The 18,610-nt window shown below is 44.4% G+C and overlaps 1 protein-coding gene across 4 annotated transcripts in view; it reads right to left on the reverse strand.

The window, feature by feature from the left end:
- Window positions 1–18,610, reverse strand: part of robo1 (roundabout, axon guidance receptor, homolog 1 (Drosophila)) — a 573,922-nt gene that overhangs the window by 94,375 nt on the left and 460,937 nt on the right. For all 4 annotated transcript variants that reach the window (XM_060897774.1, XM_060897772.1, XM_060897773.1 and 1 more), the window contains 6 exons: window positions 13,910–14,081; window positions 10,400–10,605; window positions 6,665–6,746; window positions 4,893–5,061; window positions 1,845–2,011; window positions 1,618–1,739 (listed from right to left, as the gene is read on the reverse strand). In XM_060897774.1, the coding sequence (XP_060753757.1) occupies window positions 1,618–1,739; window positions 1,845–2,011; window positions 4,893–5,061; window positions 6,665–6,746; window positions 10,400–10,605; window positions 13,910–14,081 (918 nt within the window). The remainder of the gene's footprint in view (window positions 1–1,617; window positions 1,740–1,844; window positions 2,012–4,892; window positions 5,062–6,664; window positions 6,747–10,399; window positions 10,606–13,909; window positions 14,082–18,610) is intronic.

The following is an 18,610-nucleotide window of genomic DNA, read 5'->3' on the forward strand; positions in this document are numbered from 1 at the left end:
CATGTTTAGATACGGCTTCTTCTTTGAACTATAGAGTTTTAGCTGGCAACGGCGGATGGCACGGTGAATTGTGTTCACAGATAATGTTCTCTGGAAATATTCCTGAGCCCATTTTGTGATTTCCAGTACAGAAGCATGCCTGTATGTGATGCAGTGCCATCTAAGGGCCCGAAGATCACGGGCACCCAGTATGGTTTTCTGGCCTTGACCCTTACGCACAGAGATTCTTCCAGATTCTCTGAATCTTTTGATGATATTATGCACTGTAGATGATGATATGTTCAAACTCTTTGCAATTTTACACTGTCGAACTCCTTTCTGATATTGCGCCACTATTTGTCGGAGCAGAATTAGGGGGATTGGTGATCCTCTTCCCATCTTTACTTCTGAGAGCCGCTGCCACTCCAAGATGCTCTTTTTATACCCAGTCATGTTAATGACCTATTGCCAATTGACCTAATGAGTTGCAATTTGGTCCTCCAGCTGTTCCTTTTTTGTACCTTTAACTTTTCCAGCCTCTTATTGCCCCTGTCCCAACTTTTTTGAGATGTGTTGCTGTCATGAAATTTCAAATGAGCCAATATTTGGCATGAAATTTCAAAATGTCTCACTTTCGACATTTGATATGTTGTCTATGTTCTATTGTGAATACAATATCAGTTTTTGAGATTTGTAAATTATTGCATTCCGTTTTTATTTACAAGTTGTACTTTGTCCCAACTTTTTTGGAATCGGGGTTGTATATATTTCAAGCTGATAAAGTGAAAAAAGCATCTACTATGACCCTGGGCGAACACTTACCCCCTTTCCTAGGTGCTAGTTTTGGACTGGTGCTAGCGCCGGTTCGGAGTTGGTTCACCTTGTGAAAATTCTAAGAACCGGGTAGATGTTCTTAGATGTTAGACAGCAACAAGAATTGCAGACTACTGGACTAGGCAGGCTAGATACTACACTCGCTGTATTTTTTTTGTTTTGTTTTTTTAAATGGAGGTCACAAAGGTTTAATTGGTTTTGTTGGTCATGATAATCCCGCCCCCAGCGCCAAGAAACAAAAGCCGTTCTTGGTTCTAGACCAGCAAAGTATTGGTGCTGCTCTCAAACCAGCTTTTGTGCTGGTACATTTGGAACTGGTAGGAGAAAAGGAACTGGGCCCTCTGAACTGCTTTGGTGGAAAAGGGGGAACCGATGGTAGCAGGGCGTGACATAGAAGCCAGAAGTCACCAGTATGGCGGATAACAATAGGAGTAATGGTGGTACATTTCTATTTTCATTATCTGTAGGGTCTTTTTCACATATTTGTTCCTACAGCTCCTGAGCTCTTCATTCTTTCTTTCTCTGTTGCTATGAGTTACAAGTGTTTGATTTACCCAGAAGAGATCAGAGTCAGATCTTTGATTTGTGATCAAGTGGCTTGTTTTACATTCGTTCTCTAGCTAGCACATGTAGATCTCTCGCCAGTCTGGTGCTCTCAGTGAAAGCGTAGTAAACTAAAGATAGATGCGCCCACTAGCATTCAGCGTAAAGCGTTTCGAGTGACACTGGTGGTGTGAACTTCCAGAGAAGACGAGATGAGAGATGTTCTCATCACTGTGGAAGGAAGGGTGAGAAGGTTCTTACTGTCCACTGCACACGGATGGAGGAGGAGGAAAGGATGGTGGGATTGTGGAGGTGGATGATGACGTCCGCGAGCTCCCTCTGGATCTGCCCGTGCTCCACTCCCTGACTGGTTGGAGGAATTTCTGCATACACACAAAGAATTCATGATGTCTATACATCACTGCTTAAACACCAATTTCTACATATGTATCCAGTGTATCGCTTGCTGGCGACGTTGCACAGCTCACCCTGTGTTTTTATGGCGTCGCTGATGGGACTCGGGTCGCTCAGGCCATATGCATTAGCCGCTCTGACCAGGAACAGATAGACCGCGCTGGGCTTCAGGCCCTTCAACACGTAGCTCTCAGTTCGCACATGTTCTGCTACGGTGTGCCAGCTACTGCCTGATGCATGACTGCAGGAAACACAACACTGGACACTTAACACAATGATCAAACCGCAAAACCAACCAGCCAACACTGTCTCCTACTGACACCTCAACAGAGTCATGACTTAGTAATGGAAGTACCATTAAGCCCTTTCTTTGGATTGTGAGATGCATCTTAAAATTCCATACGACTAGCACTGAGATTTTTATCTGGAATATACTTGCCAAAATTCCAGACAATTCAATGGCCACTGTAATGGACCAATCATGAATTTCTGTTCAAGCATGAAACGACGGATATAAATATTCGACTACACCCATCAGCCATCACATTAAAACCACTGAGAGGCGAATAAGTGAATAACGTTGATTATCTCATGACCATGGCTCCTGTCGAGGGGTGGGATATATCAGGCAGCAAGAGAACAATCAGTTCTTGAAGTTGATGTGTTGAAAGCAGGAAAAATGGGCGAGCGTAAGGAGCGACTTTAACAAGGGCCAAATTCTATCGTGGGCGGCACGGCAGTGTAGTGGTTAGCATGGTCGCCTCACAGCAAGAAGGTTCCGGGTTCAAACCCAGCGGCCGGCGAGGGCCTTTCTGTGTGGAGTTTGCATGTTCTCCCCGTGTCTGCGTGGGTTTCCTCCGGGTTCTCCGGTTTCCCCCACAATCCAAAGACATGCAGTTAGGTTGACGTGGGGCGGCCTTGGGCTGAGGTGCCCTTGAGCGAGGTACCGAACCCCTGACTGCTCCCCGGGCGCTCTGGTGTGGCTGCCCACTGCTTTGGGTGTGTGTGCGCGTGTGTTCACTGCTTCAGATGGGTTAAATGCAGAGGATGAATTTCACTGTGCTTGAAGTGTGCATGTGACGAATAAAGGTTTCTTCTTTCTTTCCTTCTTCTATTGTGATGGTGAGATGACTGGGTCTGAGCATCGAACAAAATGGCACATCTTGCGTGGTGTTCCCAGTATGCAGTGGTTAGCACCTACCAAAAGTGGTCCAAGGATCCAAAGGACAACCGGTGAACCGGTGACAGGGTCATGGGTGTCGAAGGCTCGTTGATTTGCATGGGGCCCGATCCCATAGAAGAGTTTCTGGAGCACAAACTAATGAAAAAGTTAACGCTGGCTAAAACAGAAGGGTCTAAGCATTAACTTTTTCAGCAGTTTGTGCTACAGTAGCTCTTCTGTTCTTCTGGATTGGACCATATGGGCTAGCCTTCGTACCCCATGTGAATCAATGAGTCTTCGACACCCATGACCCTGTTGTCAGTTCACCGGTTGTCCTTTGGATCCTTGGACCACTTTTGTTCGGTACTAGCCACTGTATACCAGGAACACCACACAAGATGTGCCAGTTTGTTCGATGCTCAGACCCAGTCATCTCGCCATCACAATTTGGCCCTAGTCAAAGTCGCTCCTTACGCTCGCCCATTTTTCCTGCTTCCAACACATCAACTTCGAGAACTGACTGCTCTCTTGCTGCCTGATATATCCCACAGGGCTTTGAACCGGTTCAAGGAACGAAAACGAAAACCGGGAACTTTTTCTATTTCACATGGAACAGAAACGAAACCAGAAACTTTATTATTTTTTATGTTCCGGAACAGAAACGCTTATTAAAAATAATGGTAACCGGTTAATACCGGTTTTTATTTAGTTCCTCAAAGTTTCCGTAGCCTACAAATAAAAAAAAAAGTCATTCTTCTCCTGCGCAAGTTTCTATGACCCGCTGGGGTTCACTTCCTGTGTGACGTTCGCTGACTGAATGGAGAGAGCGGGAGGGTGGACTACTATCACGTCTCTACATCTTAAATAAGAGGTAAATATTGCAGTCTATCGTTATTCAAAAACGTCAATTTCAAACACGATATCAATATATTTGTCCACGTTAATGAGAGGCTCGCGAACATTAAATGACATTAACCTCTGTTAGCCTATCAATGCATAGGGCCTGACTAGCCTTTGGTAACACACTAAACGAATTATCTTTCATTTTTGGCACTTTTTCTGTTTGTGTAGATGGGAAGACATACTGAGAATCCAAATCGCCAACATTTGAAATAATAATTGTTTTGAATTATTTCTTGTCTTATTTAATGAAGGTTGTAATAGAATTAGCCTACATTTGGCTTAAGCTGGATGAGACAGAGACATAATTTTATAGCCATTTGTTAAACAGCTGACAGGGAACGTAATTAACCGTTCCGGGAACGAAATTTTTTTGTTCTAACCGGTTCGGGAACGTCTATTTAATGGTGGAACCCAAAAACGGAAACGTTAAAATTCCGTTTCTGTTCGGAACGAACCAATAGGAAAAAAATTCTGGTTCAAAGCCCTGATATCCCACCCCTCGACAGGTGCCATGGTCATGAGATAATCAATGTAATTCACTTTACCTGTCAGTGGTGATGTCATGGCGGATCGGTGTATATTCATTGTTATAAAAAACCTGATCAACAAACCAGAAGAAATGACAACTGGGGTACATTTGTAAATAAATGCTTGGACCCCGATCATCACTGCTAGTGCCTATATTGAAAGTAGATTTTTTTTTTTAAATGACATTTGATGTCCGTTACGATGACCTATGACTCTGTTCAGTTGTTTATTTCTTACTAGCTACTGTAGTTTATGAAAAAGTGGCGTTAACAAATGAGACATTTTTCCATCAAGGAAATGCCGCAGATGTTTTTCCTGGGTCTTACGTCGATCTCTGACGGATTTACACGGTTAAAGTTCACCTGAAAGATAATTCATTTTAAACATTCTGGTGTCCTTTGCCATTTAATTGAATCAGCTCCCCCCCAAGATACAGAGCAGGACAGAATGCAAGTTAGAGTCATAAATCATACGATAGTCTCTGCTGACATTTAGCCCAAGTAGATTTTAGAGCTGAAGTTCCTGCTACCTGAAGGCCTCGATGATGTATGAGGTGGGCGTCGCCCCGGAGTGGAGATCAGGCCTCCAGGTCAGAGACACGGTGGTGCGAGTGACATCAGTGACCTCGGGTTTGGAGGGAGCGCTGGGGATCAGGTTGGGGTCGGTGGGTCGGCCAGGCTGGACTCCAATACCAAACTCTGAGACAGGAGGAAAATAAAGATGGAAATTATCCAAAGAGAACGGGAACGAAGGGTCTCGATACGTCTCTCTGACTGTCGCCTCGAGTCGTCATGATGTCAGTCTCGTATGAAGGATGGAGACAAGCAATTACTGAGTCCTTCATGTTTCATTTCTCTTCACTCGCTCTCTGTCTCTATCTCTCTCTCTTTCATTCTCTATATCTCTCTGTCTGTCTCTCTCTCCATCTCTTTCTTTCGTTCTCTATATCTCTTTGTCTGCATCTCTGTCTGTTTCTCTTGGTCTCTCTATTTGTGTCTCTCTCTCCCTCTTGTTCTCTCTCTATCTTTCTTTGTCTGTCTCTCTCTTCCTCGGTCTCTCTCTCTTTGTCTGTCTGTCTCTCTCGCTTTCTGTCTCTATCGCTCTTTGTCTGTGTCTCTCTCCCTCTCTCTCGCTCTATTTCTCTCTCTCTTTCTCTGTCTGCATCTCTGTCTGGTTCACTCTCTGTTTCATTCTCTATATCTCTGTCTCTCTCTCCATCTCTTTCTTTCGTTCTCTATATCTCTCTGTGTCTCTGTCTGTCTCTCTTGGTCTCTCTATTTGTGTCTCTCTATCCCTCTCGTTCTCTCTCTATCTTTCTTTGTGTGTCTGTTTCTCTCTTCCTCGGTCTCTCTCTTTTTGTCTGTCTGTTTCTCTCACTTTCTGTCTCTATCGCTCTTTGTGCCTCTCTCCCTCTGTCTTTCTCTCTTGCTCTATTTCTCTCTTTCTCTGTCTGTCTGCATCTCTGTCTGTCTCACTCTGTTTCTCTGTCTCTCTCTCTTTCATTCTCTATATCTCTGTCTGTCTGTCTCTCTCTCCATCTCTTTCATTCTCTATATCTCTCTGTCTGTGTCTCTGTCTGTCTCTCTTGGTCTCTCTATTTGTCTCTCTCTATCTCTCTCGTTCTCTCTCTATCTTTCTTTGTCTGTCTGTCTCTCTCTTCCTCGGTCTCTCTCTTTTTGTATGTCTGTCTCTCTCACTTTCTGTCTTTATCGCTCTTTGTCTGTGCCTCTCTCCCTCTCTCTATTTCTCTCTCTCTTTCTCTGTCTGTCTGCATCTTTGTTTCTCTATCTCTTTCATTCTCTATATCTCTGTCTGTCTGTCTCTCTCTCCATCTCTTTCTTTCGTTCTCTATATCTCTCTTTGTCTGTGTCTCTGTCTGTCTCTCTTGGTCTCTCTATTTGTGTCTCTCTATATCTCTCGTTCTCTCTCTATCTTTCTTTGTCTGTCTGAATCTCTGTCTGTCTCACTCACTGTCTGTTTCTCTCATTCTCTATCTTTATCCTATCTTTCTCTCTATCTCTGTCCTTCATGTTTCATTTCTCTTCACTCGCTCTGTCGCTATCTCTCATCTCTCTTTCGTTCTCTATATCTCTGTCTGTCTGTCTCTCTCCCCCTTTTGTTCTCTCTCTCTTTCTTTGTCTCTCTTTTTCTTTCTCTGTCTCGTTCTTTATCTCTCTATCGCTCTGTCTGTGTTCTCTCTCTCATTCTCTATCTTTCTTTGTCTCTCTCTCTCTCTCTCGTGTGTGTGTGTGTGTGTGTGTGTGTGTGTGTGTGTGTGTGTGTGTGTGTGTGTTTCACAACCTTGAACTTCCAGATAGGCCTTCCATGACGCTTCTCCACTGGGACTGGATGCTACACATGTATACACGCCCGTGTCTCCAAGCTAAATAAAAAAAAAAAACGAAAGAGTGAAATATATTTATCTCTCCAGCTTCTTTCTGACTTTACAGTGCAAGAGGCAACTTGTGCTGGTAAAATGTCAGCGACGTCTTTCTGAGTGACAGTAAAATTATCAGACCACCTTCGCGCTTGTTGAAAACGGTTCATACTTCAGACAGGAGAGGAGAGGAAAAAGACATCGGCCTCGTTTATCAATCTTTCAGTAGAGTTGCGTGTAAATCAAACCAAAGTCAAACATTTCAAAAAGGCTGACTTTGTTCGTAGCCGTGTGTGTGTACCGTATGTTGATCACCGATAAAGCGTAAAGCGCTTTCCTCAAAGAGTTCATTTGCATGTAGTGACGCCCACAAAACTCCATAAAAGGGCGTGTGCAGAAACAGCTGGCAGCACAAACTGAACAATCAAGGTAAAGGCTGAAAGACAGAAGTGGAAGTTATTTTGACTCACTTCTATATCAATAACACATTATGTTAAAGTGCTGATGACACGTTTTTGACATCTTTGGCGATGTTTTATAACATAAAAAGTAATTCCCGACGATCCATATATTAATTCACGAAGGCGCCTATTTTACAAGTTATGATAAAAAACGCGGCTATTTGGGCAAATTTGACGGGGCTGCAGCACCCAGGAGGAGGAGCTATATGACGTCAGCGAAATAACCTTCCTCCTAACTTACCAGTTTGTTGTTGATGCGACAGATGTTCAGTTTGTCATTATTAGTATTATTATATATATTTATTATGCCTTCGCGTTGTGTTGCCGGCTTTTGCTCCAAAACCCACAAGGATGGGGTAAGTTTATTCAAGTTTCCCAGAGATCCCGAGCTGCATGCGAAGTGGGTGAAGCAAGTCAGGTGCACTCGTGACAAGTGGGAGCCCTCACCAACATCCATCCTGTGCTCTGAACACTTCGATTTGGATTGTTTTGACACCCTTCCCAGCTTAAAAGAATCTCTTGGGTGTTCAGTTCAGCACAAACGTGTGTTACTACCATCAGCAGTGCCTACACAGTGTTGCCAGATTGGGAGGTTTCCCGCCCAGTTGAGCGGTTTCAAGTGCATTTTGGTGGGTTTTGAACATATTTTGGGCTGGAAAACGTCAGCAGTATGTGTTGCCAGATACTGCTGACGTTTTCCAGCCCAAAATATGTTCAAAACCCACCAAAATGCACTTGAAACCGCCCAACTGGGCGGGAAACCTCCCAATCTGGCAACACTGCTATTCCGGAGGGGGTCTACTAGTAGCTATGCCGGATCCAAAGACAGTCCTCCTGTCAGAACATGTGTTGTGAAACGACATAAGATAAAGGTACGTAGAGCTATAGATTCTACATGATAATCATAAATGTAATCATAAAGTCGGCGTGATATCAGTCATGTATTTGCTTGTGAAAGCTTGCGGCTTTCATGTAACTGCTGCCTAGCAACGAGAGGCAAAGGGTAAAGAGGGTAGGCTATCATAGATTCTATTCGGAAGAGATCAACACAATTCTAGACTCCCAGAAGAGGAAGAGCTGGCACTAGAGAGTTCACCGGCGTTTTCATGCGCCATTTCCATTGAGTAGAACCAGAGTAGAACAGCCAGTGAACCGCAGCGTGTTCTCCCGCTGACGTCACAACATGGCCGCGAGCCACGGACCCAGTTTTCTTGCGCTGTGCAATTAAAAGTTGGATATTCGCGTAACAACAGCTTCTTTTCACGTAATTATAACAGAAATCTAACATGTTTGCCATGTTGTATAGTTTATTTAAGAAATTGCATAGAGTCATGTTCGTGTCATCAGCACTTTAAAAATATATAATAGGTGAGCACCAGAACTTCCACGGGGTGTCTGTAGTTGACAGCTACATGCAGACAGGAGCAGGATATAAAAGGTTTTCCAAATCTAAGGTATTTACAGCTTCCAGATTTCTTGTGTAAATATTTGTATGAATGATTTATGATGATGATTACGATCCGCTCCGATCCAGCTCGATAAATGAAGCCCACTGGTGGCCTGGATATAAATAAAATCAGAGCAGCGTGTGAGGAAAAGAAAAGAGCTCAATGTTACACTAACAGGCCGTTGTGTTTCTCTGCAGACTCGCCCGGCTCAATAAAAATAGAGGTAAAAGTCAGGATTTTCACTTTTCAGCTCTCGCTAACTGGGGACGTTGATCATGTTCTGTTTAAGCGTGATGGCAGTTCTACAGAAACAGGGCAGATATGGAGATAAAAAGGAGGAAAAAAAGAAAAAAAAAAAGGCCCTCGACTCATTACGTCCAATTCAGTTTTATTTTATATTATTAATTTGAGGTGTTTAAATGTGAACGGGGTTAAAGACGCAGAGACACGGACACGTTCCTGTTCTGGGTCAGGAGAGTCTCGCCATTCAAACTTTTCCAAAACCTTGTTTTTTTCTCCTCAGAATTCCTGAAATCTTCTGTCTCACATAGCAGCAGCAGCTGTGTTTCACTCTCCTGTTCCATTCCTCTCTCTCTCTCTCCGTGTCCTGCTGACTTTCTGTCTCTCTCTCTCATTCTATATCTGTCTGTCTTTCTGTTTCCTTCTGTATGTCTGTCTCTTCTCTGTCTCAGACCACCTCCAAAGTCTGTCTCTCTCTCCCTATGTCTGTCTGAGACGGAGACACAGTCAGACAAGCCACCCCCGTCTGTCTCTCCCTCAGTCACCCCGCAAATGTCCATCTCTCTCCTGATGTCTGTCTCCCTATCTCTCTGTCTTTCTGTCCATCTCTCTCTTTGTCTGTCTGTATGTCTCTCATTCTATATCTGTGTCTCTCTGTTTCCTTCTGTATGTCTGTCTCTTCTCTGTCTCAAACCACCCCCAAAGTCTGTCTCTCTCTCTATGTCTGCCTGAGACAGAGACACAGTCAGACAAGCTACCCCCGTCTGTCTGTCTCTCCCTCAGTCACCCCCAAATGTCCATCTCTATCCTGATGTCTGTCTCTCTATCTCTGTTTTTCTCTGTCCATCTCTCTCATTCTGTCTCTCTGTATGTCTCTCTCTCTCTCATTCTATATCTGTCCGTCTTTCTTTGTCCATCTCTCTTTCTGTCTCTCTCTCACACTGTCCATCTGTTTCTCCATCCCTGTAGCTGCCTGTCTCTCTCTTTGTTTCTCTGTCTTTCTCTCTCTCTTTGTCTTGTCTGTCTGCCTCTCATTCACTCTCTCTCTCTGTCTTGTCTGTCTCTCTCTCTCTCTGTCCGTCTTTCTCTTTCTCTGTTGCCATCTCTCATCTCGAGTGAGCCATCTCTATTAGTTAAAAGCATGCTCTGACCAGCCTTACTATAATTGACCTTTGACCTCAGAACGGTTGAAATGCAGACGCCTGTCGTTGGTGTCCCTCCTCACTGCATCCACCAGCCACAGAAAATTAGCCAAACACACACACACACACTTCCTACTCAACAAATAAATGTTTAAAGAAACAACAAATCTATGTTTCGCAACTCATCGAGTCTCAGGATTTGAACCCGGTGCTGAAACTCGGTGGTCCGAGTTAAAGACGCGCGCAAACCTGAGAACGTAAAGGACATTTATTTAACATCCCACAGGAATAAACGACATCCCACGTCATTACTGTGGATGCTCTTGTGTCTCGTCGTGTACGGCTCAGCGGTGTTCACAGTGCCGTACCTTGGCGTAGCGGATCTGTAGCGCGCCCGAGTCCAGCAGCCTGAACCGTGAGTCATGAGTGGGCACCAGAACTCCGTCTTTCTTCCACAGGATGGTGGGTGGTGGTGTTCCTGTCGCCTTACAGCCCAGAACCACCGTCCCATCGAGCGGCACCGTGTGATTGGTGGGCCCCTGACGGATGATGGGCGGAGGCCGGTCTGAAATGACTGGAGCAGAGAGAGAGAGAGGGAGAGAGAGAGAGAGCGCACATGAGAGATTTAAGCTAATTTTTTCAACTGGAAGCAATTTTCTAATCACTCAGCAGCAGTAGCCAAGCGACGGCGAATGAAAGAAAGGCGATTAATAGTGCTGACATTCCAAGCGCCGAGCTCTTTGTAAAACGTATAAACAACCGAGACAGAGAACGTTCTCTCACGTACACGCACAGGCATGTGCACGCTCCGACACGTGCGTGAACACATGCACTCGGTTTAAAACATGAGATTAAAACAAGCTTAAAACACCAACTGCTGAGATATCAATCAACTTAATTAACACTATTAAATCAACCCTTATCCACTATATAAACATGACGGAACATAAATTTGCAAAAAGATAAAGATAGCTCAGATAGCGTTGGCACCGCGAGCCGTATTAGCGGTTATGTCTCTGAGCTAACTGCAGGATAAACCAGAAGATTATTACTGACATGAAACAGCAGTAAACCTTCAATGAGGGGAAAAAAAAAAAAGATCTGGGGAGAGACGCAACGTTTTTATAACTGCCTGGCTCTGGGGAAAAAAAAAAAATCCTCACTAACTGAAGGATAGAACTGTTGCAGGTCATCCATACACTAGGTGGCGATCTTGAAATCCTATCAGTGAAATTCGAGCCACGATTTTTAAAATTAGTTCTGGAAAAAATGAGATCATTTGGTGGAAAAGGTTTACATCTCGGTCGTATGTAGCTGCAGGCGCCCCCTAGTGGTGTGAAAAAAAAAATCATTTTATGTAAGCCCGTTAGATAGCTAATGTAGCGAATGATCATGAAAACATCATGTAGAAGCAGAGGGTAGGTGAGAAATCAGGTCTGATTTTTTTTTTTTTCCTAGCAGCTTCAAAGTTACAGGAGAAAATTGTGGGCGGGTCCAAGTGAGGGGGAAAAAAAAAAAAAACAGAGGGCGGGGTTTGTTGAATACGCTCGCTGGGAAGCTGCATTAAGATATCAGATGGAAAGAAAAACAGACAGATTGCTTCTCTAAATTTATACTAAATATACACAAGTAGGGCGGCACGGTGGTGTAGTGGTCAGCGCTGTCGCCTCACAGCAAGAAGGTCCGGGTTCAAGCCCCGTGGCCGGCGAGGGCCTTTCTGTGCGGAGTTTGCATGTTCTCCCCGTGTCCGCGTGGGTTTCCTCCGGGTGCTCCGGTTTCCCCCACAGTCCAAAGACATGCAGGTTAGGTTAACTGGTGACTCTAAATTGAGCGTAGGTGTGAATGTGAGTGTGAATGGTTGTCTGTGTCTATGTGTCAGCCCTGTGATGACCTGGCGACTGGTCCAGGGTGAACCCCGCCTTTCGCCCATAGTCAGCTGGGATAGGCTCCAGCTCGCCTGCGACCCTGTAGAACAGGATAAAGCGGCTACAGATAACGAGATGAGATGAGATATACACAAGTAATGCAGTGTTTTAAATGCGTTTACAGGTAGTCGTCGACTTACGACCTATGCGACTTACGACCGATCGACTTTACGACTGTCTGGTTATGACTGGCAAGTGTTTCCCAGCTGAGCTAGCTGAGCATACGACAGTTTCCCCGGCAGCGCCCAGCATCCAGCCAGTGTTACCAGATACTGCTGACGGTTTCCAGCCCAAAATATGTTCAAAACCCGCCAAAACGCACTTAAAACCGCCCAATCTGGCAACATTGCATCCAGCCTCTTCTATTACGTGTGCAGTGTTTCGCTAGACAAACAACGGGCGAGCTCCAGCGCGTACGGCTGAACCAGATCTTGTGCCATAATGTGCGCAGCTGGTAATCAAAGTAACTTTCACTTTTCTGTTCTGTGTCCAATGTCCAAAATGAAAAGTTAGTTTTCAACTGCTCAGCTAAAAAAAAAAATGTAATTAAAACGATTGTGTTGTTGAAATGATGTGTTTGCAATTTATTTATAATCAAAAACTGAATCAGATGGATGAAAGAGTGATAGTGTGATAAAGTACTATACTAGTACTACTGAGTGATAAGAAGTCCTAGTGAATGCTTGATAAGTAGACAATAGTAAATAATTAGGTGTATTTTTCGGCGCATGTGCTATGGCTCAAAATAATATACCAGCAAGAAATAAAAGTTACTTTCACCCCCGAGTATGCAGTGTTTGACTTAAACCAAATAATGAGCCGGGCGGCACGGTGGTGTAGTGGTTAGCGCTGTCGCCTCACAGCAAGAAGGTCCGGGTTCGAGCCCCATGGCCGGCGAGGGCCTTTCTGTGCGGAGTTTGCATGTTCTCCCCGTGTCCGCGTGGGTTTCCTCCGGGTGCTCCGGTTTCCCCCACAGTCCAAAGACATGCAGGTTAGGTTAACTGGTGACTCTAAATTGAGCGTAGGTGTGAATGTGAGTGTGAATGGTTGTCTGTGTCTATGTGTCAGCCCTGTGATGACCTGGCGACTTGTCCAGGGTGTACCCCGCCTTTCGCCCGTAGTCAGCTGGGATAGGCTCCAGCTTGCCTGCGACCCTGTAGAACAGGATAAAGCGGCTACAGATAATGAGATGAGAAATAATGAACTGTTGATAAAATAAGACTTTAAGATGATTACAATATCATTACACATCACAATATACTTACGTTCATTTAACATAGGCCGACTTACGACCAGATCGGTTTACGACCGGTCAGTCGTAACCAAACGCAGTCGTAAGCTGACAACTACCTGTACACAGTGCTGTGCAAAAGTCTTGGCACCCCCTTTTTTCCCCCTCCATACAAACTTTGCTCTAGATTTCGATTTTATGACTTCTACATTATCGAGCCAAAACATTACAAAAACATTTTTTAGACTTCCATTTTTTTTCCAGCACAAAATTAAATGTTACAGGAAAAAAAATGTTCCTATCTGAGCAGCATATTCCACAAAAGAGCACTTTTCAGATTGAAAAAGAAAACATAATGAAGGCTGCTGGGTTTTGGCGCAAAATGAAGAAGCGAGTGTGACAGTCAAAGTGTCCAGAAGAACTGCGGCTGGTTCTGGAAGATGCTCAGTAAAACCTACAGATCATTTCCGCATAAAACTGCACTCACTGGACCTCAGACTACTGTTTTTTTTTTTTTTAATGCAAAGGGTCGTCTCATGCGAAACATTGACTTTGTTTGATTTATTATGCCTTACTGATTACTGGTTATAGTGGGGGGTGTGTTGAAACATTTCATTTCATTATTTGTAAGCCATTTTTGGTCGACAGCATTTCTTTACATATGCGCCGAAGACTTTTGCACAAGACTGTGTATATACAATGTGTGTGTGTGTGTGTCTTACTATCGGTGACCTCCAGCAGAGCTTTAGTGATCACACTTCCTGCGATGTTGAGCGCCTGGCAGCTGTAGTAGCCGTTGTCTCCGCGCTCCACTCCCGTGATGGTCAGATCACCGGTCTGAGAGACGGAGAACCGGCTGGAGGACTGAGGCGGCTGAGAGGAGAACAGCAGGTTCTGCAGCGGAGAACACGAGGTTAATGAGTTTAGAGTTTATTGCCATTTGCACAAATACACCGCAGTAGAGGTACATTGGAATTCTTGAGCGTTTTCCACGAGTCAGCTTCATATAGACATTATTATAAAAAAAAAAAGGGGGGGGGGGGATTACAAAAATACGAAACAACATATATTCTAAAATTTAACAACACTATAATACACAACTATAACAATAACAAATAAACAGCGAGGGAACTAGACAGAGCTATGTAAGGCTGTCATTAAACTGAGTGCGTCTGTATATGAATAAATATATAAAAAAGTAATAAATATCTATCTGAAGTGGTATTGCACATATTAAGTATTACACAAATCGAGTGAGTATTGCACATTTTGGTTGAGGAGGCAGAAATAGAAGTTAGAAAATCCAGTTTTTTATCTATAATATATGGTATATATACACACACTACCGTTCAAAAGTTTGGGGTCACTTTGAAATGTCCTTATTTTTGAAAGAAAAGCACTGTTCTTTTCAATGAAGATCACTTTAAACTAATCAGAAATCCACTCTATACATTGCTAATGTGCTAAATGACTATTCTAGCTGCAAATGTCTGGTTTTTGGTGCAATATCTCCATAGGTGTATAGAGGCCCATTTCCAGCAACTCTCACTCCAGTGTTCTAATGGTACAATGTGTTTGCTCATTGCCTCAGAAGGCTAATGGATGATTAGAAAACCCTTGTACAATCATGTTAGCACAGCTGAAAACAGTCGAGCTCTTTAGAGAAGCTATAAAACTGACCTTCCTTTGAGCAGATTGAGTTTCTGGAGCATCACATTTGTGGGGTCGATTAAATGCTCAAAATGGCCAGAAAAATGTCTCGACTATATTTTCTATTCATTTTACAACTTATGGTGGTAAATAAAAGTGTGACTTTTCATGGAAAACACACAATTGTCTGGGTGACCCCAAACTTTTGAACGGTAGTGTATATATCATCTCATTATCTGTAGCCGCTTTATCCTGTCCTACAGGGTCGCAGGCGAGCTGGAGCCTATCCCAGCTGACTACGGGCGAAAGGCGGGGTACACCCTGGACAAGTCGCCAGGTCATCACAGGGCTGACACATAGACACAGACAACCATTCACACTCACATTCACACCTACGCTCAATTTAGAGTCACCAGTTAACCTAACCTGCATGTCTTTGGACTGTGGGGGAAACCGGAGCACCCGGAGGAAACCCACGCGGACACGGGGAGAACATGCAAACTCCACACAGAAAGGCCCTCGCCGGCCACGGGGCTCGAACCCGGACCTTCTTGCTGTGAGGCGACAGCGCTAACCACTACACCACCGTGCCGCCCATATATATAAATAAATAAATAATCGGAGAACTGTAAAGAGTTTTACGATGAAAGAAAAAAAGAACAAAAACACTCGTGACACTGATGTCTGAAGTGAAGCTGCTCAGTTTAGAAAACAGACTCGTCGCATTTCCTAGAGCAGGTGTGTGTGTGTGTGTGTGTGTGTGTGTGTGTAGGGGGGGGGGGGGGGGGGGGGGGGGGTCGCTCTGTTTGGCTGCCTGAAGCAGAGTGTGTGGTTCTCCCTGAACTGGAGGTGTGTTTAATAAGCACAGCTGGAGATGTAACAGTGCCGAGTTCATAAATCTGTCTCACTCACAGCAGGTTGGGAAGGGAAGGGGGGACGGGGATTGGAATGAAGGTGGAGGGGTGTGTGAATGGGGGGGCGTGCTACACACTTATTACCAAACCACAATAAATCATCTGGAAATGAAGACGTTTGGAAGGAAAGCAGGTTCGTCCCAGTATTAGCTAGCGAGCACGGTTTATTAATAATGCAAGGAGGGGAGGAAAAAAAAAAAAAGGATATTTTGGCAAGCAGAAGTAGGAATCGCGGATGTAAACACAGCTTGCTAAAGGCTACGATGTATACGGCAGCCACGCAAGAAAAAATAAATCCCCATTATCATCCTGTTATTACAATAAAAAAAAAACTCCTTATTACAAGAAAATATAGCGTCCTTGCAACGTCTACGTTCCAAAACGTCTCGTAGTTTTGAGAAAACATCTCGTTGTCATGCCGTGTGATGAAGAAGCCGTTTCAGTTTGACAGTGACGCTTGGAGACTGCGTTACTGTCAAAGAAATGCTGGAGGCCAAAAAAATGGCTTAAATATAATTAAATTAAATGTTTCAGCATTAAAAAAATACTAAAAACGGTCATCAGTGATCCACAAGAAATGAAACAAAGTCAATATTTGGTGTGCAATAAGGCAATTCCCTTTGCTTAAAAAAAACAGTAGTCTGAGGTCCAGTGAGTGCAGTTTTATGTGGAAATGATCTGTAGGTTTTACTGAGCATCTTCCAGAACCAGCCGCAGTTCTTCTGGACACTTTGACTGTCACACTCGCTTCTTCATTTTGCACCAAAACCCAGTAGCCTTCATTATGTTTTCTTTTTTAATCTGAAAAGTGCTCTCTTATGGAATATGCTGCTCAGATACAAACTTATTATTATTATTATTATTATTTTCCATAACATTTAATTTTGTGGGCGGCACGGTGGTGTAGTGGTTAGCGCTGTCGCCTCACAGCAAGAAGGTCCTGGGTTCAAGCCCCGTGGCCGGCGAGGGGCTTTCTGTGTGGAGTTTGCATGTTCTCCCCGTGTCCGCGTGGGTTTCCTCCGGGTGCTCCGGTTTCCCCCACAGTCCAAAGACATGCAGGTTAGGTTAACTGGTGACTCTAAATTGACCGTAGGTGTGAATGTGAGTGTGAATGGTTGTCTGTGTCTATGTGTCAGCCCTGTGATGACCTGGCGACTTGTCCAGGGTGTACCCCGCCTTTCACCCGTAGTCAGCTGGGATAGGCTCCAGCTCGCCTGCGACCCTGTAGAACAGGATAAAGCGGCTAGAGATAATGAGATGAATGAGATGAGATTTAATTTTGTGCTGGGAAAAAAAAAAAAGAGTGTTTGGAGATCTAAAATGTTTTTGTCATGTTCTGACTTGATAAAGTCTCATCTCATCTCATTATCTCTAGCCGCTTTATCCTGTTCTACAGGGTCGCAGGCAAGCTGGAGCCTATCCCAGCTGACTACGGGCGAAAGGCGGGGTACACCCTGGACAAGTCACCAGGTCATCACAGGGCTGACACATAGGCCAAGTTTACATTAGACCGTATCTGTCTCGTTTTCTTCGCGGATGCACTGTCCGTTTACATTAAAATGCCTGGAAACGCCGGGAAACGGGAATCCGCCAGGGTCCATGTATTCAATCTAGATCGTGTCAGCTCCAGTGCTGTGTAAACATTGAGAATACGCGGATACGCTGTGCTGAGCTCTAGCTGGCGTCGTCATTGGACAACGTCACTGTGACATCCACCTTCCTGATTCGCTGGCGTTGGTCATGTGACGCGACTGCTGAAAAACGGCGCGGACTTCCGCCTTGTATCACCTTTCATTAAAGAGTATAAAAGTATGAAAATACTGCAAATACTGATGCAAATACTGCCCATTGTGTAGTTATGATTGTCTTTAGGCTTGCCATCCTTCCACTTGCAAGTGGTAAGTGACGCACATGCCCGATATGCGCTGGGATCACACACACAGCGGCTCAGTCCCGAATCACTGCTCGTGCGCTTCACTCGCGCGCTCTGTGAGCTGCGCAGGGCCAGAGTGCGCACCCTCCAGAGGGCACTCGCTGTTCAGGGCGGAGTGATTTGGAGCGCAGGATGCCTGCGGAGCCGAGCGTATCCGTGTATTGGCGTTGCTGTGTGCACGCGAATCGTGTATTGGCGTTGCTGTGTGCACACTAATCATTTTAAAAACGTTAATCTGATGAGCTGCTGATACGGTCTAATGTAAACCCCACCTTACACTCACATTCACACCTACGCTCAATTTAGAGTCACCAGTTAACCTAACCTGCATGTCTTTGGACTGTGGGGGAAACCGGAGCACCCGGAGGAAACCCACGCGGACACGGGGAGAACATGCAAACTCCACACAGAAAGGCCCTCGCCGGCCACGGGGCTCGAACCCGGACCTTCTTGCTGTGAGGCGACAGCGCTAACCACTACACCACCGTGCCGCCCCTTGATAAAGTCATAAAATAGAAATCTAGAGCAAAGTTTGGATGGGAAAAAAAAAAAAATAGGGGGAGGGCAAAGACTTTTGCACAGTTGCAAAAACGCATAAAACTATGCTGATGCTTTGTAACAAGAGTGAGATGTTTCTAATAACACAGAGATGCTTTTCTTATAATCATGAAACATTTTCTAATAACGGTAAAATAATTCTCAATGAGACTTGTCTCAGTAACACGGTACTTTAATAGCTAAAATAAATATTTTACATAATAATGAGCTCCTTGATATTCTAATAGTAGCAATGTTTTTTCTCGTAAGAACAGGTTGCTTTGCCTGTAATAACGAGATAATTTTTACATAATTAGAGCTGTACTGCCTTTCAGATTTTTCAAGTATAGGTCATAAAAAGAATTTTCCCGACACGCAAATATTACTTT

Source organism: Neoarius graeffei, chromosome 17, assembly GCF_027579695.1.
Source record: "Neoarius graeffei isolate fNeoGra1 chromosome 17, fNeoGra1.pri, whole genome shotgun sequence".
NCBI classification, from domain to species: domain Eukaryota; kingdom Metazoa; phylum Chordata; class Actinopteri; order Siluriformes; family Ariidae; genus Neoarius; species Neoarius graeffei.